General features: G+C 45.5%; 3 protein-coding genes across 4 annotated transcripts; 2 read left to right on the top strand and 1 right to left on the bottom strand.

Annotated features, from left to right (window-relative positions):
• Positions 1-76: 76 nt before the first annotated feature.
• On the bottom strand, positions 77-2,773 carry Shbg (sex hormone binding globulin; the record flags this gene model as incomplete). Its single annotated transcript, XM_046462076.2, is given in 5 exon segments — positions 77-236; positions 447-608; positions 932-1,121; positions 1,272-1,363; positions 1,518-2,773. Coding segments are annotated over 5 exon segments (724 nt in total), but the record flags the coding sequence as incomplete, so codon positions are not given.
• Sat2 (spermidine/spermine N1-acetyltransferase family member 2) lies at positions 2,768-4,322 on the top strand. 2 transcript variants are annotated; one of them, XM_046462019.2, is made up of 6 exons: positions 2,836-3,040; positions 3,195-3,246; positions 3,383-3,466; positions 3,548-3,649; positions 3,796-3,836; positions 3,961-4,322. In XM_046462019.2, exons 1-6 carry the CDS (start codon positions 2,975-2,977, stop codon positions 4,126-4,128), a joined length of 513 nt encoding a protein of 170 aa, XP_046317975.1. In that variant the 5' UTR covers positions 2,836-2,974; the 3' UTR covers positions 4,129-4,322. The 2 variants fall into 2 exon arrangements, with proteins under 2 accessions (XP_058440871.1, XP_046317975.1); XM_058584888.1 differs by lacking the exon at positions 3,195-3,246 and having other exon boundaries at positions 2,768-3,040.
• Positions 4,323-9,045: 4,723 nt separating this feature from the next.
• Positions 9,046-26,021, top strand: Fxr2 (FMR1 autosomal homolog 2). Its single transcript, XM_046462032.2, has 17 exons — positions 9,046-9,471; positions 16,139-16,191; positions 16,542-16,635; positions 17,181-17,252; positions 17,366-17,514; positions 17,789-17,882; positions 18,653-18,769; positions 22,038-22,208; positions 22,397-22,475; positions 22,830-22,939; positions 23,151-23,237; positions 23,934-24,153; positions 24,343-24,540; positions 24,627-24,827; positions 24,910-25,005; positions 25,152-25,252; positions 25,568-26,021. The coding sequence occupies exons 1-17, from the start codon at positions 9,391-9,393 to the stop codon at positions 25,661-25,663; spliced, it is 2,019 nt and encodes a 672-aa protein (XP_046317988.1). The 5' UTR covers positions 9,046-9,390; the 3' UTR covers positions 25,664-26,021.
• Positions 26,022-26,563: the final 542 nt, after the last annotated feature.

The following is a 26,563-nucleotide window of genomic DNA, read 5'->3' as shown; positions in this document are numbered from 1 at the left end:
GACCTCCTAGTGTTGGAGGGAGACAGAGGAAGACAGAGCTGGCCATGGAGGGAAAAACAGTCTCCAAGAAGTCTACCTTGGAGAATGAATTCTGCATGGGTCCCCGGAGGGAAGAACAGCCCAGGTTGTAACTCCACATCACAACTTCTGAAGGTCGTGGAGGGAAAGGATGAGGACTGGGCTTGTTGGCCTAGCCAGGTATCCCGGCGCAAGCAGCCATCCAGTGCAGGGACAAGCTGGAGTGGGTGCAGAAGAGGAATAATGTTGGGCCGTTGAAATCAGGGTATGTGAGCCTCAGTCCCAGCCTCCCCCCACTCAATTTATTTCCCTTTGAAACACAAACATTTGGCTTCCCCCACACAGCTTTTATCCCATCTTCTTTCCCTAAAATTTGGATTTCTATTTCCACAGCTTAGTCTTGGTTCCTACCCCTGTGATTTAGTTACCGGCAACCGAAGGTTGGAGGTGGGGAAGAGCAGCCCTCCCAGTGCAATCCTCATGATGGACTGGGGTTTGCTGTCCAGGGGCCCAGAGACCTGTCTCAGGCGCAGTATCTCTTCCCCATTCACCCACAGCAGTACTGAGTCCCCTTCGATCTTCACTTTCACCTGCAAAAGGAGGTGAGAAGTAGACACAGAGGCCCCTGTGGTCTGTAACTTCCCCTTTCCTCTGAGACAACCTAGTATGGTTCTAAGAATGTGCACTTGAAGACACAACTGGCATCCCTAGCTCACTCAGGTCTTCTCACTTATATATTGTCTAAGCTTTCGAATTTCCATTTGAAAAAACAGAGATAAGAGTAGCTACATCATGGAGGTTTTGTGTAGATTTGATGAGATGCCAATGACAAAGGATGCCAATAATTTGGTACTGTTTTCCTTCTTTATACCAGCCCAAGACACCCCTTCCTGAAGCAAAAGAGTTAGCTTACCTGGTGCCATTTCCCATCATTCAGCCGAGGTCCAGCACCTACTGTAAGCTGGGCCAAGGAATTGAGCAGTTGGATTTCAGGTTTGCCATCCCGAAGCCCCAGCATGAACCAATCATCCTTAGCATTAGTATCCCCATGAAAAATCACTCCCTCTGGATCCCAGGTTCGAAATTCAAAGGAAGAGGAGGTTCTGATAGGATGAAGAAGGAAAGACTGCATATGGGTGTGTCCTTTGAGGTGGAAGAGGTGGAGTTCAGGGAGACAGAAAAAGGGAGACATGGAAAGGTGGAGACAGGGTAGGGTCAGGGGGCTGGGTCCAGAGGATAGGTGAACCCCATACTTGTTGATCTTGCTGAGGTCAAAGGTCATTACAGCTACAGGCTCTTGTCCTAGGTCATTGCTGAGGTGCCTAGCAGGAGGGTCCTGGGCCCTCTGTTAGAAAAAGAAGATAAACAAGTTGGGTGAAGGACACATCAGAGATGGCAAGAAAGACATTGCTACAGGACCAGAGAAGAGAAAAGGATGGAGCCAAAGTGCAGTTCATTTAAATACACACACAGCTGAGGACCCTGTCCCACTTCTGCACCTGGGTAGGAAGAAGGTGTTCCAGAGTCCATCCCTGGTGAGTGTGAGGTGGCAGCAGCAGCAGCAGCAACAGTAGCAGCAGCAGCAGATGTGAGGTGACCAGTGGGCCTCTGCTCTCCATAGTCAGCAGCAATCCACTCTGTGGCTCAGACAACTCTGAGAAGAATGTGTGGGGGAGGCAGCCTTGCACATGGGTGGTGGAGGGTTAAAGGTTACCCGGGGGGAAGAAGGGGGGGCAGGAAACTGGGACACTGACCCTGCGGCCCCTCTGAAGGTAACTGGGGTTAGGGACAGAGTCCCTCCATTACCATCCCCCACAGCAGAGGACAAGTTTATGAGCTGAGAGAAGACATTCCATGTCCCCTCTTCTTCCCTAGACCCTGACCTAGCATTCTATCTACTTGCAGAGGATACTTAGCAGATCTGAGGTCTGCAAAGGATCCTGCCCTGCTCAATTAGCATCAGGGCTAGAGATGAGACATGGAATCTCAATTATCTGGCAGAATGACCTTAGGAAAGTCACCTCACCTTTGTGCTTCAGTGTCGTTGTCTGTCAAATGAAGGAAATAATCATTTCTTTATGGGTTGCTGTGCATGAGGGTTCACTGAGATAATGCAGGCACAGTGTCTGAACTCCTCCCTAAGTTTTCCCAGGCCTCTTGACACTTGTCTCACAAGGAACTATTGTCTTTGTGTGTGATTTAGTGGATACTAAGAAATAACCTGGCCCCACTCCTAAAGATATCCCTTATCCATTGATTACAGGGCCCAAGAGTCTACCAGAGGAAAATCATCACCCTCTCCCTGACCGATTTTAAAATACAAATGTCCCTGAGAGAAGAAACACTTTGAGCCACGCAACAGCCGTAGAAAATAGGGGTGGGGGTATAGTTCCCTGGTAAAGCACTTGCCTAGAAGCCCTGGGTCTGATCCTCAGCACTGAAACAACAGAAATAAAACAAAACGGTAGGATACAGCTTTAACAGCTGGGGGGCTTGGGGATTCACCCAGGGTTCGGGTGGATCCGAAATGGATGGGTGAGTGAGTGAAAGCTGAAGCAGATAATCACTGCACACTTCAATTAAAGGAGCACAGGGTTACTTCTAAGGCGCGGGTATCTCTGATGGACATTTGGACTGGAAGCTTTGATCTCTGACCTGGGCCCAGTCACCAGACCTTGCTTTCGGAGGCGGGGTTTAGCCTGTTTTGCAATCTGATTGGCTAGTCGGCTCGGCTCTTCGGGCAAATTTAGTGGTTACCCTGGCGGTGAGGACCAACTCACTGGCTCTCGCGTTCTCTCTGCTCTTCTGGAAATATTAGAACCCGGGCTGAGAAGCCATGGCACCTCCGCTACCCCTCTCTCCCGGCTTTTTGTGACCCGAGCTTGTATGCTCTTTGCTCGGCCCTGCCGAACACGAGTGGGGGTCGTTGTCCTTGTTCCAGACGGTGGGGATCCGGATGGCTTCCGTGCGGATCCGAGAGGCCAAGGAGGGGGACTGTGGAGACATCCTGAGGCTGATTCGGGTGAAGGCTGGGGAGCGGGAAAGCAGGGGGTCAGAGCGGAGAGGCCTGAGCCCGGGAGTGGGAAGTGGGCGTGGAGGAGGGGCAGGCCTTGGGATCTAGCTCTGGGAGCATCCGGGCCCTCCTACTCTAATCTTGCCTGGATCCCGCACCGCAGGAACTGGCTGAGTACGAGAAACTCTCGGATCAGGTGAAGATCAGTGAAGAAGGTGGGGGCTCAGCAACCGTGCCCTGACGGGGGGCTGGGGAGGAAGTGAGGGATGTGTTTACTGGGCAGCAGCTCCTAATTGGGCATACACACAAGGTCCTCTTTCTCCCTCTTTTCACATTTCCCAATCTCTGCAGCCCTGAGAGCAGATGGCTTTGGAGAGAATCCTCTCTATCACTGTTTGGTAGCAGAGATTCTTCCAGGACCTGGGGAATTACAGGGTAAGAGCACTTATCCAGTCAGCCTCAGTCCTCTCCGCTGTTCTTTCCAGAGGCCTTACCCCTCTTTTTTTTCTCTCTTAGAACCCTGTGTGGTGGGTTACGGGCTCTACTACTTCATCTACAGCACATGGAAGGGACGCAGCATTTATCTGGAAGACATCTATGTGATGCCAGAATATCGGGGTACTGGCCAGGGGCTTAGACCAGGGTGGATACAGAGCAGACCACAGACCCACCACCATCCCCTTCTCCCCTCATCTGAGCCTAATGCTTTTTCTGATCTCCTTTAACTCAAACAATGGTTCTTTTTGTGTTTCTCCTTTTAACAGGTCAGGGGATTGGTTCCAAAATAATCAAGACTGTGGCTAAGGTGAGAAGGGTGGGAGCTACAAGCTAGGTCTGAAAAAGCAAAGATGTATGAGGGTGAATTGAATGAGTGGGTGAGATTCTTCAACTTTTTGGCCTCAGAACAATGAGGAATGTCTTCTCCACAGGTGGCCCTGGATCAAGGTTGCTCCCAGTTCCGCCTGGCAGTTCTGGACTGGAACAAGACGGCCATGGATTTGTACAAGGCCCTAGGAGCCCAAGATCTGACTGAAGCAGAGGGCTGGCACTCCTTCTGCTTTAAAGGAGAGGCAATGAGAGAGTTGGCAGGAAGGTGATGCCATCGCTTGGGGATCTCTCTATTGGAGTTTCTGTCTCCATCCACTCAAGCACTTCTCAGAGACCATTTCCACAGGGACCCAGAGGCCTCCCTGAGAAAAGAGGGTTGTGGATGCAGATGCCTGGAGTACAGAAAGAGCAGAATTGAGGGAGAGGCCTTGTTGGGGGTGAAAAATAAATGAGAATCACTGTGTCCTGGTGTGGTATTGGGTAGAAGAGTTGATAGGGTGGCAAAATCTTCAGTCACTTCAATAATTTCTTTTCCTCCCTGTGGAGTACTGGCGATTGATCCCATGGGTGCTCTATGACTGAGCTACCATCTCAACCCTTTTTGAGACAGAGTCTCCCTAAGTTGCCAAAGCTGACTTTAAATCTGTGATCCTCCTGCCTCAGCCTCTCTCTCTCAAGTAGCTAGGATTACAGGTATGCAGCATTGTGCTTGAACAAGATTCTTCTATGTTCCGATTAGGGGATATTGTTCTGATAGTGGCTGGAATAGCCAGGAAGCAAGAGGTGAAAGAGGGGCCAAGTTGTCTTTGATCTTCCCGGGGCCAGTTTTGGCTCCAGCTTGTGGGATACAGAGAAAAGAGGCTTGGCACATCAAGCTTGTCTGTTTAGAATCCAAAGGCCTCAAATGTCTGGACAGAGCTATGTCAGATCCAAAACTAAGGCAGGCCCACCACTCAACAGAGGCAGCAGACTGCCCCCTGGTGTCAGTATTTCAAGGGGCACTGAGAAGAACCCTTTGCCTTAGGATTTAATAAATCAGCTCAGCTTGCTGGGAGCATTGGCATCATATTAGGGATACTGAGGCAGGAAAATAGCTTGAGCCCAGGAGTTTAGGAGCATCCTAACCCTGTTAAAAAGTCGGTTACCTAGTGTTTTGTTTTTAGCACTGGGAAATGAACCAAGGCCTTGCACATACCAGGCAAACACTCTACCACTAAACTACATCCCCAGCTTTTTTTTTTTTTTTTAAGACATAGTCTGAGCCAAGTGGAGTGGCACATGCCTGGAATCCCAGTGGCTCAGGAGGCTGAGGCAGGAGGATCGCAGATTCACAGCCAGCCTCAGCAATTTAGTTGAGGCTTTAATCAACTTAGTGAGACCCTGTTTCAAAACAAAAAATTTTTCAAAATTGCTGGGGATGGATCTCAGGGATTCAGTGCTTTTGGGTTCGATTCCTGGTACCAAAAAAAAAAAAAAAAGTCACAGGTTGGCTTGGGGTGTAGCTCAGTGACAGAGTGCTTGCTTGGCATATTCAAGGTCTTGGGTTCAATCATAACACCAAGAAAGAAAAAAAAATCACAAAGTCCTTATTTTCAGCATGGTTTGCCTTATAAAAGAGGAAAATTAAGTTAAAAAATTAAACCTTTAAGACCAGGGGAAACAAGGAGGGAAAGAAGTTCATTTCTTATCTTTTTTCTTTTTTTGTGGGACCAGTGATCAAACCCATAGCCTTGCACATGCTGAGCAGTTGCTTTACCTCTAACTCTCATTCCCCAGTTTCATACTATTTTATTATGCAAGTTATGCAGATTTGTTGTAAAAAAAAAAAAACAAAACAAAACCAAACATACATATAAAAATAGAAGCCAGGCATGGTGGTGCAACCCCATAATCCCAGCAGCTTGCAAGATTGAGGCAAAAGGATTGAAGTTCAAAGCCAGCCTCAGCAAAAAGCCAGGTGCTAAACAATTCAGTGAGACCCTGTCATTAAATAAAGTACAAAATAGGGCTGGAGATGTGGCTTGGTCGAATTCCCCTGAGTTCAATCCCTGGTACCCTCACATGAAAAAAAAAAATAGAGGAGGTGAGGGTGTGGTAAAGTGTCCTAGGTTCCATTCCCAGCATCAAAAAATAAGTAAAATAAAAATAGAAGTCATAAACTTACTTACATAATCGCAATTAACCCTTTGGTATTGATTATCCAGCCTTTAGAACACATAGAATACATACATGTATAGTTAAAAGAGTAGGACTTATGGGATCATACTTTTTTTTGGTGGGTAAGGATTGAACTCAGGGGCACTTAACCACTGAGCCACATCCCCACCCCTATTTTGTGTTTTTATTTATTTATTTATTTTTTTCCAGAGAGAGTGAGAGAGAGAATTTTAATATTTATTTTTTTAGTGGACACAACATCTTTTTTTGTATGTGGTGCTGAGGATCGAACCTGGGCCGCACGCATGCTAGGCGAGCGCGCTACCACTTGAGCCACATCCCCAGCCCCTTTCATGTTTTTATTTAGAGACAGGGTCTCACTGAGTTGCTTAGCGCCTTGCTGTTGCTGAGGCTGGCTTTGAACTTGCAATCCTCCTGCCTCAGCCTCCTGAGTCAATGGGATTACAGGTGTGTACCACTGAGACGAACTGGGATCATACTTTTGTAGCCTGTTTTTTAATTTAACTATATGTCAGAAACATGTTTCCAGGCTGTATAGTGTATATCTGTCATCACTTTTGATGGTGGTATATTGTTCCTTTTGTGCATGAGCCATTGGTTAAATTGTCATATCAGTGGGAAGAAAATTCAGACACTGAGGCAGGTAACATAAACGTGTAGGTTGTAGGAATCAGTATCTATGGGAGTTTAAAGAATTGAAAACCCATCTAGAAATTCAAATTATAGGGTCAGGGTGTAGCTCAGTGGGAGAGTGCATGCTTAGTATGTGCAATGCCCCGGATTCAATACTCTACACCAAAAAAAAAAAAAAAAAAGAAGAAGAAGAAAAAAGAAAATCAAATTATTGAAAATACATAGTTCAGCCAAATGGAACACTTGTTTCTGGCTCTGATACTATAAAGGAAATAAACAAACCTAACTCAAGTTTCTCGCATACTTTGATTCAACAATCAACATTAGGCTTCTGTGACTTCAAAAGGTATACAGATGTTTCCTCATGAATGGGCAAGAAAGCAACTCTGCAGAAGACGGATGTCTTCTAATTCAATTTATTTATTTTGGTACTGGGGATTGAACCCAGGGGCACTTCAGCATTGAGCTATTGAGCTGCACCCCTAAATTCCTGAGACTGGCCTGGAACTTGGGATCCTCCTTTTTCAACCTCCCAAATTGCTGGAATTATAGGCCTGTACCACATCGCCCTGCTGATTTAATTGTTTTGCCACTGTCTGCCATGAGTGTCAGACGCCACAGATTGAGGGCTCAGTCCCCAAGAGTGCTCCTCCCTCACTTCAGGTGCCAGTGTCAAGCCCCAAGTTGTTTTACCAGTGCTTCTGATCCATTGGCTATCAATCAGATTCCTACAAATCTCTCCTCAGGTTCTATCTACTTGCTAGAGGGCTCACAGAACTCAGGAAAACATTCACCAGTTTATTATTAAGGAAATTACCACAAAGGATACAGATGGGGACATGCATGAGGTGAGGTTTAGGAGCAGGCTCAGAGCTTCCCTGCCTTGTGCAAGTGGGCCACCCTCCAAGAACCACCAGGTGTTAAGCTATCCGGAAGCTCTCAAGCCTGTCCTGTGGAGTTTTTCCTGCATGACTGAATAAGCCATTGACCACACTGGAGATCAACTTAACCTTCAGCACCCCCCACACACCAGAAGTTGAGGGATGGGGCTTAAAGACCCAATCTTCTAGTCTGATCTTGGTCTTTCTGGTGACCATCCCCCCTACCTGAAGCTGCCTTGAGAGCTGCCAGTCATTTTTTGACTCATTTGTATAAAGGCATCAATTGGAGATTAGAGGGATTTAAGGAGTTGAATGTCAGGAAACAGAGACATAGACCAAATAAATGTTTTACAACTGGCCCTAGATACCAGTTTCCTGCAGGTGGATGATCTTGACTAAGAGATAGTGAAGCTGGTAAAGCCATTTGTTAGCGGGAGACAGAAAAATTCAATTTTATGCCCTTGGTTTATCTCAGTCTGGCAAGGATTACTCCCCCACCCCATTCCGCGGGAATTAAACCCAGGGGAGCTTTACTACTCAGCTACATCCCTGCCCTATTTATTTATTTATTACATTTTGGTACAGGGGATTGAACCCAGGAGTGCTTAACCACTGAGCCACATCCCCAGCCCTTTGTTGTTGTTGTTTTTCAAGAAGATCTCACTAAATTGCTGAGCCTGGCTTTGAACTTGCGATCCTCCTGCCTCAGCCTCCGGAGGAGTTGGTATTACCAGCGGCGCCCCGCTCAGCTTCATTTGCTTTTCGGTATGGCTTATGAAATTATTCTTTAACTCTTGATTATATTAAAATCTTCTCAAGCCAAGAGCAATGGCTCTTTCTTCCCCCTGTGGTGCTGGGGAGTGAACCCTAGACCTTGAGCATGCTGAACAAGCACTCTAGCACTGAGATACATCCCCAGGTTAAGAATCCTGACTCTTGCAGAGAGTTATAGATACTTAAGACAGTCAACACAGCGCGCATCAGGCAAAGCCTAGCGCGTGCGCACCGGGCTCTCGGCCTTTCGGCTCCTCCTTTTTTTTCTTTGGAGCGTGCGCACAAAGAAAGACAAAGGTGGAGAAAGTGACCAAGCAGTCATTCAAGCGCATGCCCATCCCAAACTTGCCCGAGCCCCTGGGGCTCACTATGGTGAAGTGGGTGTGGCCAGCCGGGCGGCGGAACTCCAATCCGAAGGAGTGAACTTGGTTCCTCCCTCCCCATGATTGGTTTGCACTTAGTGTTGTGGGGCGGGGAAAGGAAGAGAGGCGGGCGGTGGAGTGATGGGGAGGCGAATAAAGACAGTGCATCTTGTTCTGCGCAAGCGCAAGGAAGCGACCAGGAGGGGGCGTGAGAGAGTGGAGGAGAATGTGGAAGCCCTGATGCGCTGGCGAGCGCGAGTGGGGTCGCCAGCTTTGACGCCTGCGCTGTGGTCCTCTAGCCCCGCGCGCGGCGGGCGGGTGCCGGGTGCGCCTGCGCAGTAGGCGGCAGCGGCGGAGGCAGGGGGAGGTGGAGGCCGTGGAGCGGCAGCGGCGGGTCCCGGGACTGAGGCAGCAGCGGGGCCGGCGGCGGGCGGAAGCTGAGGTGACGAAGGCAGCGGCGGCGGCGGCGGCCGTTCCCCTCACGGTGGCGGAGACCAAGGCGGCTGCGGCGGACGGGGAGCGGCCCGGCCCCGGCCCCCTGCTCGTTGGCTGTGGCAGGGCCGCCGTGGGGCCGGCCCGGCTCCCGCCCCCCGCGGCTCCCCCTCCGGCTCCTCCTCCGGGGAGACGCCGGGGGCCCGGCCCGACCCGCACTCAGAGCGCTGCTTCTGCTGCCGCCGCCGGAGTCGGAGGCGGTGGCGGCGCCATGGGCGGCCTGTCCTCTGGGGGGGATGTGGAGCCGGGACTGCCGGTCGAGGTGCGCGGCTCCAACGGGGCCTTCTACAAGGTGAGGCAGCGCGCCGACCCTGGACACCCTCTTTGGCCCCCTCCCCGCAGCCGGAACTGGGAAGAGTGGGGCGGGATCAAGCTCCTGTAGCTGACCCTTAGAACCTTCGACCCACGCTCCCACCCGCAGCCCTCCTGGGCAGACCGCTGTGAGTTAGCCCTCTTCCTTTTATTTTTGACCCCTCTATTACACCTGTTTTTACCTCCAGTTCCGAGAAAATGGACATCAGGTCATTATTGTGCTTGGATCGGCGCTCCTTGCCCCCCATGATAAACCTCTTTACCCAGCTTCTAATTGACTTTCTTGCTTCCTAGTGAAAAACATACCTTAGCCCTTAATCACATCTTCCCTTCAGTCTAAGCACATGGAGAATTTTCTTTCTTCTCCCACATGAACCCCTTGGGAAGGTCCACTGTCCCATATTGGATCCTTTAATCTTCCTCGGGGAGTCTTCTGTCTACTGGCTGTGGAACATTCACCCCACTTTCATCTTATGTCCCCGTTCCCAGCCGAAGGAGAAACGGTCAAAATCCATTTATGACATTTGGCATCTTTGGTCCCAGGTTATATCAGTCGAGTTGCCTCCCAGCCAACCATAAAGTGGATTCTTTTTACAAGTCTGTCATCCGTCACACCTTTATTCCAAGCCCAGCTGATCTGCCATTCTACTCAGGGATGGATTGTATTTGGTATTTCACTTTGACCTCAGTTACATTTGGATCATTCATATAGTTTTTCATCTTGAGAGCATAATAAGCTTCTTATTCATGATCTCTTAAAAGGAATCTCACCAGGATTCCTTAGGTTTATCTCAAGGATTTCCACTTCTGGAAGTCCTTTGGTCAATTCTCCCAGTTTTTGATCTGTCAATATTTTCTGGAAGGAGACAGGGACTATCTTTTTCAAAAGAACCTTGGTTATTTCAGTTTTTCTCTTGCCCAGGATTTTTTTTTTTTTAAATCCTTTTACTACCATCATTTTCTAGGTCACTTGCCCCCCCCCCCCAACACACACCCATTTAGATTTAAGTCAGAGAAAGACCCTGACCTTTTCTTTTTCCTCTCTGTCTGGGAGTGGGACCTAGGGCCTTGTGTATGCTAGTCAAGCACTTTACCATGGAGCTACATCCCAACCCTTTAATTTTTGAGACAGCTTCTCTCCAAGTTGTTCAGGCTGACTGTGAACTTGAGATTCTCCTGCATCAGCCTCTCCAGTAGCTGGGATTATAGGTGTGTGCCACCACTCCTGGCAGAGAGAAAACATCTTGCCTCTCAGGAATTTTTTCTTTGTGTGACTGATGGAATTCTGAACTTTTTTTTTTTTTGGATTTTATGCCTAGAATTGTCCCAGACTTTCTGATTCCTGTTTCTTTTTTTTTCATTTCACTCTGGGAGGCCAGAGAAAAGATACTGCTCATAATGTCAGGTATGAGGAGGAGGGCCCCCTTTCCTTCAGTTCCCTCAGGTCATTTTCTCTCAATAGATCTTTCTACCTTCTCATGCCCTTGGAAGAATTTCTCTGACTCTGTGAAATCATGGAAGGCTTAGCTGAAAGGGTTTGTATGTGCCCCTCACTGCAGTTGACAAGTTCATTTTTGTCTTTTTTTTTTTTTTTTTAAGCTCACTTTAAATTCCTACCATTTTTATCTTTCCTTGCCAGATTTCTTTTTTTCGTTTTTTTGTGCTGGGGATTGAACCCAGGGCCTTGTGTATGGAAGGCAAGCACTCTACTGACTGAGCTATATCCCTAGCCCCCAGATTTCTTTATATGCAAGTCTTTGCCTTTTTATCCTAAAATTCTCTATTCCTGTGTAATCCCCAGGAATCGCCCTTATTTTGTTTCTAGCTGAAGGACACTCTCAGCTGATCTCTTTTCTCATTTTCTGCATACTTTCCTAACTCTTGGGACTTTTTCTTCTATCCTGCCTACCTCCATAATATTTCTGTTTTCTTTGGCAAAAAGTCTCTTAATTCCTTCTGGTTCTAATAGAACACATTTATCTCATATTCTGTCCTCCCAACTTGTTTACCTTTGTTGAAATAACCTTCCTCATAAAATATTAGCCCTTTTTCCCATAGTGTCTTGTCCTTCATTTGGATCCTTCTCACCCTCAAATTCTCGCTTTCAAGAAGAGCAGTTATCAAATTGAGTCTAAGATGAAGATGTGATTTTTTTTTTTTTTTTTAATTTTTTTTTTGTTCTAGAGGCATAGGAACCTTGCCCAGCTAGGCAAGATTGGTATCTAGTTCAGGCTGGCAAGGGACACATTTCCTGTTCCATATAGGAGTATCCTACAGAAAGTATCTCTGAATCTTTCCCTTTTCTCCTGTGGACTATGGGAATGATAGACTTGAGTGAAGAAGGGACAGAATAGGGTTTAGTTGGAGTTGAGCCTAAAGCTAGATAATGTAGGTTTTGTGTTCTGACTACCTTAGCATTTTCTGCTCCATGATTGAGTTAAAAACAAATCTCTAAATTCAGACTAATCCTTTTTCAACTCTCAGTGCCATATAGATACTTATCCATTCTGACCTTGCTACTGATTTAATATTCATGACTCAGCAAACCTTGGTGTGGTCAAGCAGTGTTTACATTGCTTCTAGAACTATAAATTTTGTGGAGGTCCTTTTTCCTCTTTGAGAATTGAGTCCTATTTTAATTTTCTTCCAGGAGAGATGGCAGATCTGAGATCTAAGCTATTTTGTAACTATCCCACCAATCCTTCCTTTTCTGTCAGAATGTAATTTTTTTTTTCTTTTAAGTATACACTTCAAAATGAACTCTCTATTCACCTCCTAGGACACAGTTATCCTACTTTCTAGACCTTGCCTAGATATTCTAATTCTATTCATTCTTTTTTTTTTTTTTTTCTTTTTCTCCTTGGCAGTGCTTAGGATTGAACCCGTAACTCATCCATGCTAGACAAGCATGCTACCACTGAAGTATACTCGCAGCCCTCATTTCCTCTTTTTTTTTTTTTTTTAATTGGCACTAGGAATTGAACCCAGGTGTGCTTTTTCACTGAGCTACATTTCCAGCTCTTTTTATTTTTTTGAGACAGTCTCACTAAGTTGCTTAGGGCCATGTGAAGTTGCTCAGGCTGGCTTTGAACTTGGCGATCCTCCTGCCTCAGCCTCTCAAGTTGCTGGGATTATAGGTATTTGCCAGTGTACCCAGCCCTCATTCCTTTCTTAATGAATGGGGCATCATCAAATTCGAACTCCTCTTGCTTTTCTCCTAGAAGTCCTTTTTTTTGATAGGTCAGGACTAGAATATAGGGTGAAGGTAGGGACTGATTTCGTATCTTTTGATTTGAGAAACAAATACCTAGAAACCTAGAACATTTTTTCTCTGCCTACCTGGTGCTAGACCCCAGAAGATAAAAACCAGTGTATAGTACGGCCACTGAATCAAGTCATCCTCTGGATCTGGATGGTTTTCTAACAGATTTTGCTCTTGCCCTTATTTGCTTATTTTCCCAGTGAGCATAGAGTGAGCAGGACTTGGAGCTCATTTTCTCCCACTGGTATCCTCAAAGGAAAACAAAAACAAAAACCATTATCAAGGCTAATGGGTAGAATTAAAGAGCAGAGATAGGATTGGAATGTGTAATTGGGAAAAGACCTACTTTTGGAGGATATTTGAAGGAAAAAAGACCTTGAAAGTATAAGGGTGAGTGACATTTATTTTGAACTGCTCAACGATGTGAGGGGCTGACCCCATTCTGAGTTTTAGCATTTCGCCTTGGAAATTGTGGTGAAAAAAATATATATAATACTGTTAACCCTGTGAGCCAACCCCAACATGGTAGAGGAGAATTGGATTAAAGCTAATGGCATAGTGCAAATCTCTTCATAAAAGATGCAGGCAGGTGATTCTCCTCTGTCTCCTTTCCATTTCCTTCTGTCTCATCCCTAAAATGTTTTGGAATAGGTTACTTTTATCTTGATAACCTATTATGAAGACTTGGAGGTAGGCATTTTGGGTAAAGAATCTGACAAGAGTCAGGTTGACATATTTCTAGAAATTTAGACAAACCCTAATAAAGAGGATAAGAGAGCTGGGTGCAGTGGCATACACCTGTAATCCCAGTGACTCAGGATGTAACTCAGGTAAAGAGCCCCTGGGTTAATCCCTAGTACCAAAAAAAATGACTGGACATGTAGCTCAGTGGTGAAGGGCCTCTGGGTTTAATTCCCAGTATAAAAATAAAGGGGGTGGGGGTGTGGGAAGAATTGTCTCAGAGGTAAAGCACATGCTTAACATGTGCAGTGCCCTGGGTTCAATTCTCAGCACCACAAAGACAAAATGAAAAGGGGTAGGAATAAGATATTAGTGGTTGTGGGAAGAAGGCACTTAGGAAGTAACTAAGGAAAGTATTCAGAAGGGAAAAATAACCCAGGAACATAGTAAGGAGTTAGAGTCCCTCAGAAGACTTGGGTAGAGAGTGGTAGGAGTGACCCAGCAGCTTGGGAGGCTGAGACAGGAGGATCTCCAGTTAAGAGCCAGCTTCAGCAACAGCAAGGTGCTAATCAACTCAAGTGAAATCCTGTTTCTAAATGAAATACAAAATAGGCTGGGGATGTGGCTCAGTGGTCAAGTGCCCTTGAGATCAATCCCAGTACAAAAAAAAAATATATATATATATAGTGGTAGGAGTGAATATTGTTTCTGAATGAAGAGGATTTATAAGCATTTCTTGAGAAGAGATCATCAGAGAAAGATAAAAATTTGGTTTAGAAAGAGACCCAGAAGTAGTAATAACTACATGCCTTGCATAGTAGTAAGGCTTTAAGAAAGAACTGGGCTCCATAATAAGTTCCTGTCCCTAAAAAAAAGAAAGGTGGCTTGTATCAAGAATGAAATTTAAGCTGAGTATGGTAGTGCTACTCCTGTAGTTTCGGCAATTTGGGAGGCTGAGGCAGGAGGATTGCAAGTTTGAGGGTAGCCTCCACAATTTAGCAAGGTCCTATTGCAAAAAAGGGCTGGGGATGTACCTCAGTAATAGAGCACACTGGGTTTAACCTTCAGTACTGCTATAAATAAAGGGTTGGGAATGTGACTGTGGTAGTGTGCTTACCTAGCGTGTGTGAGGCCATGGGTTCAATCCCCCAGTACCTCCCAACAAAAAATTCACCAACTGAGTGGTTTCATACCATTCTATATTACTTTTTTTGACAAAAATGAAAAAGACAGTTTATAGGGAAGGTAGTCTTTTCAACAAATGGTTCTGGAACAACTGGATACCTATAGGTAAAAACTAAAGTTTGATCAATTCTCATTTCAGTACAAAATTTAGCTCAAAACAGATTATAGATCTAAATATAAAACAAAAAACTATACAGATTCCAGAGAAGATATAGAAAACCTGTGTGGTCTTGGATTAAGCAGATTTCTAGAATGAAACCAAAAGTATAGTCAATAAAAGAATAAACTCAAATTGAATTTTGTCAAAATTAGAAATCCCTAATTTTGAATGTGTGAAAAAATAGGGAAGGCAGAAAAATTAGGTTTGGGGTTAAACAGGTAGTTTAGGATTTAGGAGGTTGAACATATCCTCTTCAGTGAGGACCGAAAGAGATGGACCAACTATCTGATAATCCCTTTTTCTTTTTCTTTTTTTTTTTTTTTTAATTTTAAATATATTTTTGTTTTAGATGAGCACAATACCTTTATTTATTTTTATGTGGTACTGAGGATTGAACCCAGTGCCTCATAACTGTGAGGCAAGCGCTCTACCTCTGAGCCACAACCCCAGCCCCAATCCCTTTTTCTTTTATTATTGACCTCAAGATGGGGTCTTCTAGGGCTGGGGATGTGGCTCAAGCGGTAGCGCGCTCGCCTGGCATGCGTGCGGCCCGGGTTCGATCCTCAGCACCACATACAAAAAAAGATGTTGTGTCCGCCGAAAACTAAAAAATAAATATTAAAATTCTCTCTCTCCCTCTCTCTCACTCTCTCTTTAAAAAAAAAAAAAAAAACTATTAAAAAAAAAAGATGGGGTCTTCTATAGATTTTATTTTCAAATTCAGCGATCATTCTGTCATTAAAAAGTCATGTCTTTTAAATCCTAATTTTTTCTTCTGTAAAATTATATTCCTTACTTTGAACTACTCCAGTGTTCTTTTTATACTCCAAGGACCCTGGGCATCAAGAACACCAAGTGTGCTGAGGTCTCTTGCTGTAGGGAGAGCTGGACCCTTCTCTCAGCAGATCCTGATGTCCTCTTGGTGTTCCAGGATAGCCTTATACTGTCTCATGGGATATTCTTAGCCTTGCTGTTGTTGGTATTTTAATTGAACTCTGACAGGCTGTTCAGCACAACGGGAGGAAGACACAGATAGGGAGGCCCCTGTCAGAGCCAGAGTAGACCACCAGTTTGCAGACTGTTCTGTTGCAGGTGGTACTTCCTCTTCTACTTAGTTTGCATCCTGTTTTATATCTGTATTTTGCCACATATATCTCTTTCCATGCCAATATCATTTTTTTCTCTAACTTACCATTCTCTTCCTAGTACAGCCTTTCTGACCCTGTCTTTAGACTGCTTGTGGCCCCGCCTAAAACTTTAGTTTAAGGGTTTCGAGTGTCTCTGTTCCTCTGATGGCTAAAGTGGTGGTGAAATGTCATTTTATGTTTTGTACATTAAAAAAAAAAAAATTCTTTCCAGGGCTTTGTGAAGGATGTCCATGAAGACTCCGTCACCATCTTCTTTGAAAACAAGTAAGACCTTGGGAATAGAGAACCCAGCATACTAGGTCCTAGAAGAAGAGTGGAGAAGAGGGGGCGGCTGAGTCTTATGAGGCATATAATAGGTAGGGAAGAGCCAAAGATTTTTGTGGGTAACATATGGATCCCAGGAGAGGAAAGGGCTGAATATTTGGTGACATTGGGGACATTTGCTAGATATTAGCAAGAAGTGGAAAATGGCATCACTATGAAGCAAGGCCTGGAGTTTAGCTTCAATTAACTAGGGAAGGTGGAAGTCACCCAGCTGAGGCAGTAACCCCTTCCTAAAGAAATGGGTGACCACATCAGTCTGAATAGCTTTCATAACACTATTTCTCTTACAGTTGGCAGAGTGAAAGACAGATTCCTTTTGGGGATGTTCGGCTACCACCTCCGGCTGACTATAATAAGGAGATCACAGAAGGGGATGAAGTGGAGGTAAGGGCAGGGAAGAAAAGAAGAACATCACTTTTATTCTCACGATCCTAGGCTCTTCTCTGGTTATTTGGTGCTCTTTTCTCCAGCTCAGCTACCACATCCAGCCATATAGCCTTTGGGGAAGTGATCAGACAAAATCAGGGAGCTCCCCAGGTTCAGGGGATTAACTTTTCTTCCATTTGTGATAATAGCATCTAAAATCCGCTGCTGTTAGATGTGGTAGTATGTGGTAGTATGCTGTTAGGTGTGGTAGTGTAGCCTGTAGTCCTAGCAACTTGGGAAACTGATGGAAGAGTATTGCTTGAGGATTGCTTAGTCTAGGAGTTCAGGGCCAGAATTGGCAGCATAATCAAGACCCCATCTCTAAAAATTATTAGTAATAATAATAAATAAAAAGTCTAGTGCTCTCTGATTTTTAGTTAGTAATCTCTTCCTCTGATTTACTTTATCCTTGGTTTAGGATGCATCCCAAGTATATTAATGCTTATTCCATTCTAGATGTTTGGGATGATCTTCAATGTCTCTTTGGTTTCCAACTCCTTCAGGTTTATTCTCGAGCCAATGAACAGGAACCTTGTGGCTGGTGGCTGGCCCGTGTGCGGATGATGAAGGGAGATGTGAGTGATTGTAAAGTTTGGAGAACTTTTTGAACGAATGTTTTATTCATTCATGGGTAGGTAGCAGATAGATGTTCAGGCCATCTGCAACTTCTTTCTTTCCATCTTACCAGTTTTATGTCATTGAATATGCTGCCTGTGATGCCACCTACAATGAGATTGTCACCCTGGAGCGACTTCGGCCAGTTAATCCCAATCCCCTTGCAACCAAAGGCAGCTTCTTCAAGGTTACCATGGCTGTGCCTGAAGATCTGAGAGAGGCGTGAGTATCAGGGAGGTCAGGAATGGAAGACCTTCTTTGCAGCCCTAATGTCTGTCCTTATTTCTCCCAGGCCCATTCCCATTATTCAGTCTTATCTATTGTTTCCCTGGCCCTCTATAGTTCATTTGGTTCGTGTTATTTTCTTGGCCCTCTATAGTTCATGTCCCTTTCATTTCCCATCCCTGTTTTTTAACTGTGGTCTCTTCTCTCTCTGCTTTTTGTCCCCTGAACCTTTTATTGTACTCTATTCTGAATACTTTACTCTTTCTTGCAGCTGCTCCAATGAAAATGTCCATAAAGAATTCAAGAAAGCACTGGGAGCTAATTGCATCTTTCTCAACATCACAAATAGTGAACTCTTTATTCTGGTGAGTTTATTCTGCATGAATTTCATGTAAACCCTTTCAACAATTTTCTCTTTTTCCTTTTTAGCCTCTTTGGAGAAAGGGAGAAGCCAAATTGTGCTTATATTTATCTGTTAGAAAAATTTATTGCTCCTAACCCTACAGGCACCAAGGCACCAATAGCCTTAGTTTTCCTTGTGTATAACCCTACTTCCCCCTGCCTCCCACCCCTTGTGTGCTGGGGATCCAACCCAGGGCCTTCTATATATTGGGCAAAAACTCTACCATTGAGCTAGAACTAGAGTTGGGGACTCTTTCTTGGATATTTGGATTTTCAAAAATAAGACTGTAGTCAGGTATGGTGGCACATATCTGTAATTCCAGCAGCTTGGAAGGCTGAGATAGCAGGATTGCAAGTTTGAGGGCAGCCTGGGCAACTTAGTGAAACCCTGTTTCAGAGTAAATAAAAAGGTTGGGGATATAGCTCAGTGATAAAGCACCCCTGGGTTTACTCCCCAGTACCAAAGGAAAAAAAAAAGAGAGAGAGAGGAAAAAAAGAAAGAAAAAGAGACTGTATATCTTTTATTATATACTTGCTCCATGCTTTTTGTCTACAACTAACCCCCTTAGGTACCCAGATAGTTGGCTCTTGTGAGACTAACGTTAGTTTTCCTCTTGCCTACATTTATTTCTTCTGACCTTTTCCAGGGACTCAGGCATTCTGATTTCTAGCTACTGGCATTTTCCCAGTGTATATGCACAGCTTTAATGACTTCACATTGGTTTCTTCCCAGTCAACCACAGAAGCCCCTGTGAAGCGGGCATCTCTGCTGGGTGATATGCATTTCCGAAGCCTGCGCACCAAACTGCTACTTATGTCCCGAAATGAAGAAGCTACCAAGCACCTAGAGGTAAGTTCTGATCCCCTAATGTTTTTTCCCCTTCCTTTCCTGCCCCATTATTGTCTCATGCTCTTGTGTTTATGGAACAAAAAGGCTAAAACTGTTCCTGACTGTTAAACCTGGATCAGCTATTTTATCTCATACTCCTTCAGATGTTGGAGCTCCATCATGTTGTGGTACAGTTATTTTCAAATGTTCTTTTAAGGTAGGATGTCCAATGATGAAGTGAAATTTTACTTGAAGTACAGTCAGATAAACACTGTCTAATAAAAGTGCAAAGAGGGTACTGGGCTCAGTGACACATTCCTATAATTCCAGCAATCTGAGAGGCTTAGGTAGGAGGATTGCAAGTACAAGGCCATCCTGGTCAACTTAATGAGACCCTGTCTCAAAATATAAAATACATAAAGGGCTGGAGATGTAACTCAGTGGTAAAGTGTTAAAGTGTCCCTGAGTTGAATCCCTAGTACCACCAAAAAAAAAAAAAAAAAAAAAGAATCAAAGAAAGAAAGGAGAAAGAAGGGGCTGGGATTGTGGCTCAGCGGTAGAGTGCTCGCCTAGCATGGGCCAGGTTTGATCCTCAGCACTACATAAAAATAAAGGCATTGTGTTGTGTCCATCTACACCTAAAAAAATAAATATTAAAAAAAAAAAAAAAAAGAAAGGAGGAAGAAATCCTGATTCTTACCTCTAGCAGTGCCCCCAGATTGCCTCTAATCCAAACTGCTTTGTGGGATATCTGTGAGAACCACTTGGACACTGGAAACACTGCTAGACTTGGAATCCTGTCTTGCTTTGTCAAATAAAGCGTTCTTTGGAAAACCATTTGATTTCAACAAGCTTTCTCTCTTTTTCATCTATGACAGTGAAATAGTTAGAAAAGAATATTTATACAAATTTATTTGGTTGGGGTGTTTTGTGGCACTGGGATCCACAAGTGCTCTGGAGATACATATCCAGGCCCTCTATAGATTCTGTTTGTTTGTTTGTTTATTTATTGGTACCAGGGATTGAACTCAGGGACACTTGACCACTGAGCCACATCCTGATCCCTATTTTATTTTATTTAGAGACAGGGTCTCACTGAGTTGCTTACTCCCTCCCTTTTGCTGAGGCTGACTTTGAACTTGAGATCCTCCTGTTTCAGTCTCCTAAGCCACTGGGATTACATGTGTGCGCCACCACTCCCCGCCTCTCTATAGATTTTTAAGTTCTGAAATCCTGTAATCATCAGGTTCCCTTTTCCTAGGTATTATACCATTCTAAATGGTAGAGCGTGTGTGTGTATGTGTGTACACGTGTACATGTACATCTGTTTTCATTTTTCAAGTGAACTGATCCTTTGGGGGCTTTTCTGTGAACCTATGCAAATTTTGGATTATGACAATCTTTCACTTTCCAGGAATGTTTCTGAGGGCACTGCCAGTTTAAAATTCACCATTATTGTCAGATGATACAAACTTTCTGCTCTGGTTTCCAGTGTGCAGGTTCCTGGTCATGAAAAGGTAGACTGTTCAGCTCTTCAGGACTTGGCTATATTGATCTGTATAGCAACTTAAATAAGCTAAGTTAGGCATAGGTCCACAGTGTGAAAAATAGGGACATGGGGCTGGGGTTGTGGCTCAGCAATAGAGCTCTTGCCTAGCACGCATGAGGCACTGGGTTCAATCCTCAGCACCACATAATAAAATAAAGATTATTGTGTACACCTACAACTAAAACAAATATTTTTTTAAAAAAAAGGAAAAAGAAAAATAGGGACATGTCCTTCTTTTTAAGATATCTTGCCTTTTGTTTGTTGTTATTTCATTTTAAAATTATTTAAAATTCTAACTGTACCCAGCTACTCAGGAGGCTGAGGCAGGAGGCTAGCTTGAGTGTAGGAGTTGGTGGCCAGCCTCGTCGACATAGCAAGAAACTATTTTTTAAAAAATACATATATACACGGATATTAACTATGACATATAAGAACTAATACAACAAATGCCTTTTTTCCTTAAAGCAGATTATTTTTGGTGCTGGGGATCGAACTTGGGACCCCGAGCATGCTAATCATGTGCTACCACTGAGCTACACCCCCAACGCAGTTTAAGAAATAAAATCCTGGGGCTGGGGATGTGGCTCAAGCGGTAGCGTGCTCGCCTGGCATGCATGCGTCCCGGGTTCGATCCTCAGCACTACATACAAAGATGTTGTGTCCGCTGAGAACTAAAAAATAAATATTAAAAAATTCTCTCTCTCTCTCTCTCTCTCTCAAAAAAAAAAATCTCCCTCTCTCACACTCTCTCTTAAAAAAAAAAAAAAAAGAAATAAAATCCTTCTCTATCTTCTCTAGAAGATACTAATAAGTCATGGATCTTCTCCTCTTCCTCCAAAACTTAGTAAAATTTTGAACACCCCACTAAGTGTCTTTTCCCAGTTCTCTCTTGTGCCTAGTGTGCTCCTTGCAATAATTCCACCCTGTCCATCTTAGAAGTAAGAAATGGTGTATTGTGATCTTTCAGTGGCCCGGTCAGTTGTTTTCACTACTAGGTGCATTCTACCTTGACTCAACTTTTCCAGAAAACTTTTGAACGTTTCTTATCTTCTTGACCCTGAACCCAGGGATCCCTCTAAAGGCTAGTTGAGAAATAAAGTAGAACTGTGGTATTCCATAGGCTCATTTTCTGCTTTTCTTAACCCCTTTTTATTCAACTTGTTGAGTTTTGGGAAGAATGGTTATTTGTTTGGTTAAGGTAAGAATTTCTTACACTTGTCAGTACCTTGGGAAAAGAACTTTCACATCAACCTTGTCTGATGCTCTTGGTAGTCTTGAGAATGAAGTAGGGTCAGTTGCAATCACTTAGCAGGTGACAGAGGCACAATGTGTGTTTTGTTCAGGATCACACAACCCTATTGATAGTGTTAAAGCCAAATCCAGAACTTTGATGACTCCAGCCCATACTCTGCCCTTATTACACCATCCTCCTCCTCCCTACCCCATTGGTATTTAAAAGTTTCTGCATTTTGTACAAAGGTCTTAGTGGAGAGCAGACTCCAGGGTGGTTCTGACTTTCTTATTTAAGTTACGCAGGCACATTAGACAGGTATTCTGAGATTCTACCACCATGATTTTTTTTATTTGGTTCTTACTAAGTTGTTTAGGGCTTCTAAGTTGCTGAGGCTGGCTTTGAACTCAAGATCATCCTATCTCAGCATCCTGAGCTGCTGGGATTATAGGCGTGCACCACTGCACCTGGCTCACCACCATGATTCTTAAAATGTCTTTTCTTCTCAGACAAGCAAGCAGTTGGCAGCAGCGTTCCAGGAGGAATTTACCGTGCGAGAGGACCTGATGGGTCTGGCAATTGGGACTCATGGTGCCAATATCCAGCAGGCCCGAAAAGTACCTGGGGTGACGGCCATTGAGTTGGGTGAAGAGACTTGCACTTTTCGCATCTATGGGGAGGTTAGCAAAAGATCTCTACCTTCAGGATCTTAGGTTATAGAGGGAAGGGAGGCTAACAAACAAACCTGAGTTATGGTGCACTTTTTCCTTGCTTTTGGTGGTAGCCAGTTTCCCCAGAATCATTGGAGATCATTGTTGGAGATCCAGGTCCTTGGTTTTAGTAACATATCTCTACTTTTCTTCCATAGACTCCTGAGGCATGCCGACAGGCCCGAAGCTACCTGGAGTTTTCTGAGGACTCTGTGCAAGTGCCCAGGAACCTGGTTGGTGAGTTTGGGTATATGTGTAGAAGAGAATAGAATAGAAAGCCACGAGCTTTCTATGCGGGTGTTGCTGAGTTGCAGAGTACTTGCCTAACATGTATGAGGCCCTGGGTTCAATCACAGTGTGGTGGTGGGGAGAAAGTTGAGTGCAGTGACACCTACTTGGGAAGATGAGGTGGGATGATCGCTTGAGCCAAGAAGTTTGAAACCAGCCAGGTTATTAATAGAGTGATTCCCAGTCTCAAGGGGGAAAAAAAAAGCATTAGGGGCCCAGATATGGGATTCTCATAAGTGTTTATTTCCTTTAAAAGGAAAAAAGAAAACAGAAAAAGGCCTAATTCCTCCTTTACCCTTTCAGGCAAAGTGATTGGAAAGAATGGGAAAGTGATCCAGGAGATTGTGGATAAATCTGGTGTGGTGAGGGTTCGTGTGGAAGGTGATAATGACAAGAAGAACCCCAGAGAGGAGGTATGTGCAACTAGGCCTAGAGATTGGCTTCCAGAAGTAGGAGGGATTATTTTCTGAGGGCTTGTTATTTGCAGAGGGTGGAACACAAATTTTTGTTTACCCCTAGTAGAATTTGATCTCATTGGGTGGGCTCCCCTGGGAGACCAGGTGGGGTTAATATTTGTGTTCTGCTCTCCTTTCTGATCCATCTTTCCTTCTCTCTGCTCTCCAGGGAATGGTTCCCTTCATATTTGTTGGCACCCGAGAGAATATTAGCAATGCCCAGGCGCTGCTGGAGTATCACCTCTCCTACCTGCAGGTAGCCATGCTGAAAGCCCAGGAAAGGAGCAGACTGCGTACAGCAAGGGGCAGGGAAGGAGTTCTGAAGGATAAGCTTCAGAATTGGGGTTCCCCATCTGTCATTTTTCATTCTTAGTACTGGGGATTTAACCTAGGATTGTTCTACCACTGAGATACATACCAGCCTTTTATAAATTTTTCATTCTGAGACAGGGTCTCACTAGGTTGCTCAGCTGGCCTTGAACTTGGTGATCCTCCTGCTCAGCCTCCCATGTTGCTGGGATTATAGTCATGTGCCACCATATCCAGCTTCCAGCCTTTTTTTATTATTTATTTAGGTACTGGGGATTGATCCCAGGGCGCTTTACCACTGAGCTGTGACCCTAGTCCTTTTTATTTTTTATTTTGACAGAGTTTTGCTAAGCTCTTGAGACTGACCTTGAACTTGCAATCTTCCTGTCTCAGCCTCCCCAGTTGCTGGGATTACAGGCATGTGTCACTGTCTACAAAGACCCAGTTTGTCTTTGTAGAACAAGAACCATTGGTGGAAATTTTGACTGTGGGGTTAGATTCCCAAATTTTTCTTATTCAGCCAGCATCTTCTTTCTCTTTGCATTCCTGAGAGCTTAGCTATGTAGGAGAAGCATGAGAAAAGGGAATTGTCCACTGATCTTTTTCCTTCTTCCATTTCATCTTCCATCTTCTTCCCAATCAGGAGGTGGAGCAGCTTCGCTTGGAGAGGTTGCAAATTGATGAACAGCTTCGCCAGATTGGGTTGGGCTTTCGCCCTCCTGGGAGTGGACGGGGTGGCAGCAGTGATAAGGCTGGCTATACCACTGACGAGAGCTCCTCCTCCTCTCTGCATACAACAAGAACCTATGGTGGCAGCTATGGGGGCCGGGGCAGAGGCCGCAGGACCGGGGGTCCTGCCTATGGTAAGGCACATGTGGGTCCAGTGGGGAGAGGCAGTGGGCTGGGTGGAAACTTGGAGACTCAAAGTCATGATTAAGAGATGATTGGCTGGGGGGCTTGTGAGGGAGAGGAAGAACTCTTCCAATTTTCAGGCTGTGATGGATCTTGGGGTGGGATGAATGGCCCTGAATAGATGTCACTGTGTTCTTCAGGCGCCAGCTCAGATCCTTCCACAGCTTCTGAAACTGAATCAGAGAAAAGAGAGGAGCCCAGCCGAGCTGGGCCTGGTGACCGGGATCCCCCAACCCGGGGGGAAGAAAGCCGGAGGCGGCCGATTGGGGGCCGGGGTAGGGGACCCCCACCTGCTCCCCGGCCCACCTCAAGATACAACTCTTCATCTATTAGCTCAGGTACCACAGGGTTGGTGTCATGAATGTGGGCCAAAAGGAAAGACAAATTTCACCTGACTCCTCATCCCTTTCCTTTCTCTGACCAGTGCTGAAAGATCCAGATAGTAATCCTTACAGCCTACTGGACACATCAGAACCAGAGCCCCCGGTTGATTCAGAGCCTGGGGAACCACCCCCAGCAAGTGCCAGGCGTCGCCGCTCCCGTCGCCGCCGCACTGATGAAGACAGGACTGTCATGGATGGAGGCTTGGAGTCTGATGGGCCCAACATGACAGAGAATGGCCTGGGTGAGGGGCCTGAGAAGTCAGAGATGGGGTGGAATGAGGGATGGGAGAATGGTTGTATGATTTGTTCTCCTGTACCCCACAGAAGAAGAATCAAGACCCCAACGTCGTAATCGCAGCCGTCGCCGCCGCAACCGTGGTAACCGGACTGATGGGTCTATTAGTGGAGACCGCCAGCCAGGTCAGCAGGCACTGCAGGCCAGTAGCCCTTCTAGAGCCTAGAATGGGCACATCCTGCCCTGTGTGAAGATTAGGGTTGGGTTTAGTGGGAATCCTGGGGTTGAATACCCAAGTTCCTTCTGAAACTTGATCTTCTGCCTTTCCCAGTGACTGTGGCTGACTATATCTCACGAGCAGAATCCCAGAGCCGCCAGCGGCCACCATTGGAACGCGCTAAACCCTCAGACGATTCTCTTTCAGGACAGAAGGTAGGCAAGCCAGATGCAGCTTACCCCCACTCTTTTTTATTCTAGAGCGGGGGACACACAAAATTTCCCCCCCAAAAAATCTCTTAATGAATTTCTGAGGTGTCTGTGTCTGATGCAGTTTAGGCTGCATTGAGAATAGTGCAGAGTTGGAACAGAACAGAGAGAAAAGTATGGCTTGCGATGAGTGAAAAGAGTGAAGATGGGGAACCAGCCCCTGGTGTGTGGAGGGCTTAGTGGGAGGGGATGCCTATACCTGGACTTCTACTAACCATCTGCTTTCCTTTCTGTTCATTTTCTTCCCTACTTCCCCCTCAGGGTGACTCTGTCAGCAAGCTTCCTAAGGGCCCCTCAGAGAATGGGGAGCTCTCTGCCCCCCTGGAGTTGGGTAGTTTGGTGAATGGGGTTTCATAAAACCTCCAGCCTGCATCCCTCCCTTCTCCATCTCGCTTGCTGCCCACCACCATGGCCCTCACTGGCCCAACTGACCTGCGCTGGAGCTGCTCTTATCTAGGGGGGAGGGGGGTGGCACAGCAGCTTGGGTCCCCCCCAACCTCCAGGAGCTAGTGGAGGGGTAACAGGGTCATACCCCCTCCCTCTTGTCCACCCTACCCCCAGGGTGAGGGGAGCCTCCCCTTCCTCATCAGACTGGATGTGCCTTTATCCTCTAATGCCCCAACCTCTGAACACCCCCATTCTCCGCCTGTTGGTGGGGGTGCTCCTTGACCCACCCAGATTTGACATTTCAGGGGGCTCCCCTGCTATCCCTCCTCCCATCCTGTACCCCCATTTCTGGGGCCTCATCACTGTGGAAGACGGGGATAGTAAGGGTATCTGTGGGTGGGAGGCATGGGGAAGGTTTTGGAGTAGAACCAGGGGTATGTATGAAGGGGGGGTGACAAGGTCCCCCAGAGGGAGGGGGGACCAACCTTGTCTGGTGGATGAGAAGGCGTATTTATTTTTCACTGTACAGTATTTAAAAAGAGAATAAAAAAAAAAAAATCCAAACGGCTCTGTCTCCTATGTGTTCCTTGTCCAGAGTTTGGGTTCATTTGATTCTCTAGTACAGACCTACCTTGGTCCCTGGCTCTTATTCTCTAATCCTTTACAGTTGGTTTCTCATTCCAATTTCTAGCATTCCTAAATTCCCCAGCCCCAAGGTACCCTCCTGGTCCAAGGGGGTGGCTCAGGGTGCTGCTCCCTTCCCCCCTGATAGCTGGTAGAGGGAGTTGGGCCACTCCTGTGTCCTGAGTCACTGTGTGGGCTAGGCAGGGCTGCTGTGCTCAGAGCTGGAGCTGTTCCTGCTAGAAGCTG

This window comes from Marmota monax, unplaced genomic scaffold (genome assembly GCF_021218885.2).
Source record: "Marmota monax isolate L192 unplaced genomic scaffold, Marmota_monax_Labrador192_F-V1.1 WCK01_AAM20220418_F8-fsc00392, whole genome shotgun sequence".
Taxonomy (NCBI): Eukaryota; Metazoa; Chordata; class Mammalia; order Rodentia; family Sciuridae; genus Marmota; species Marmota monax.
Note: the sequence above shows the minus strand (reverse complement) of the source record. Positions and strands in the feature narration are given on the sequence as shown.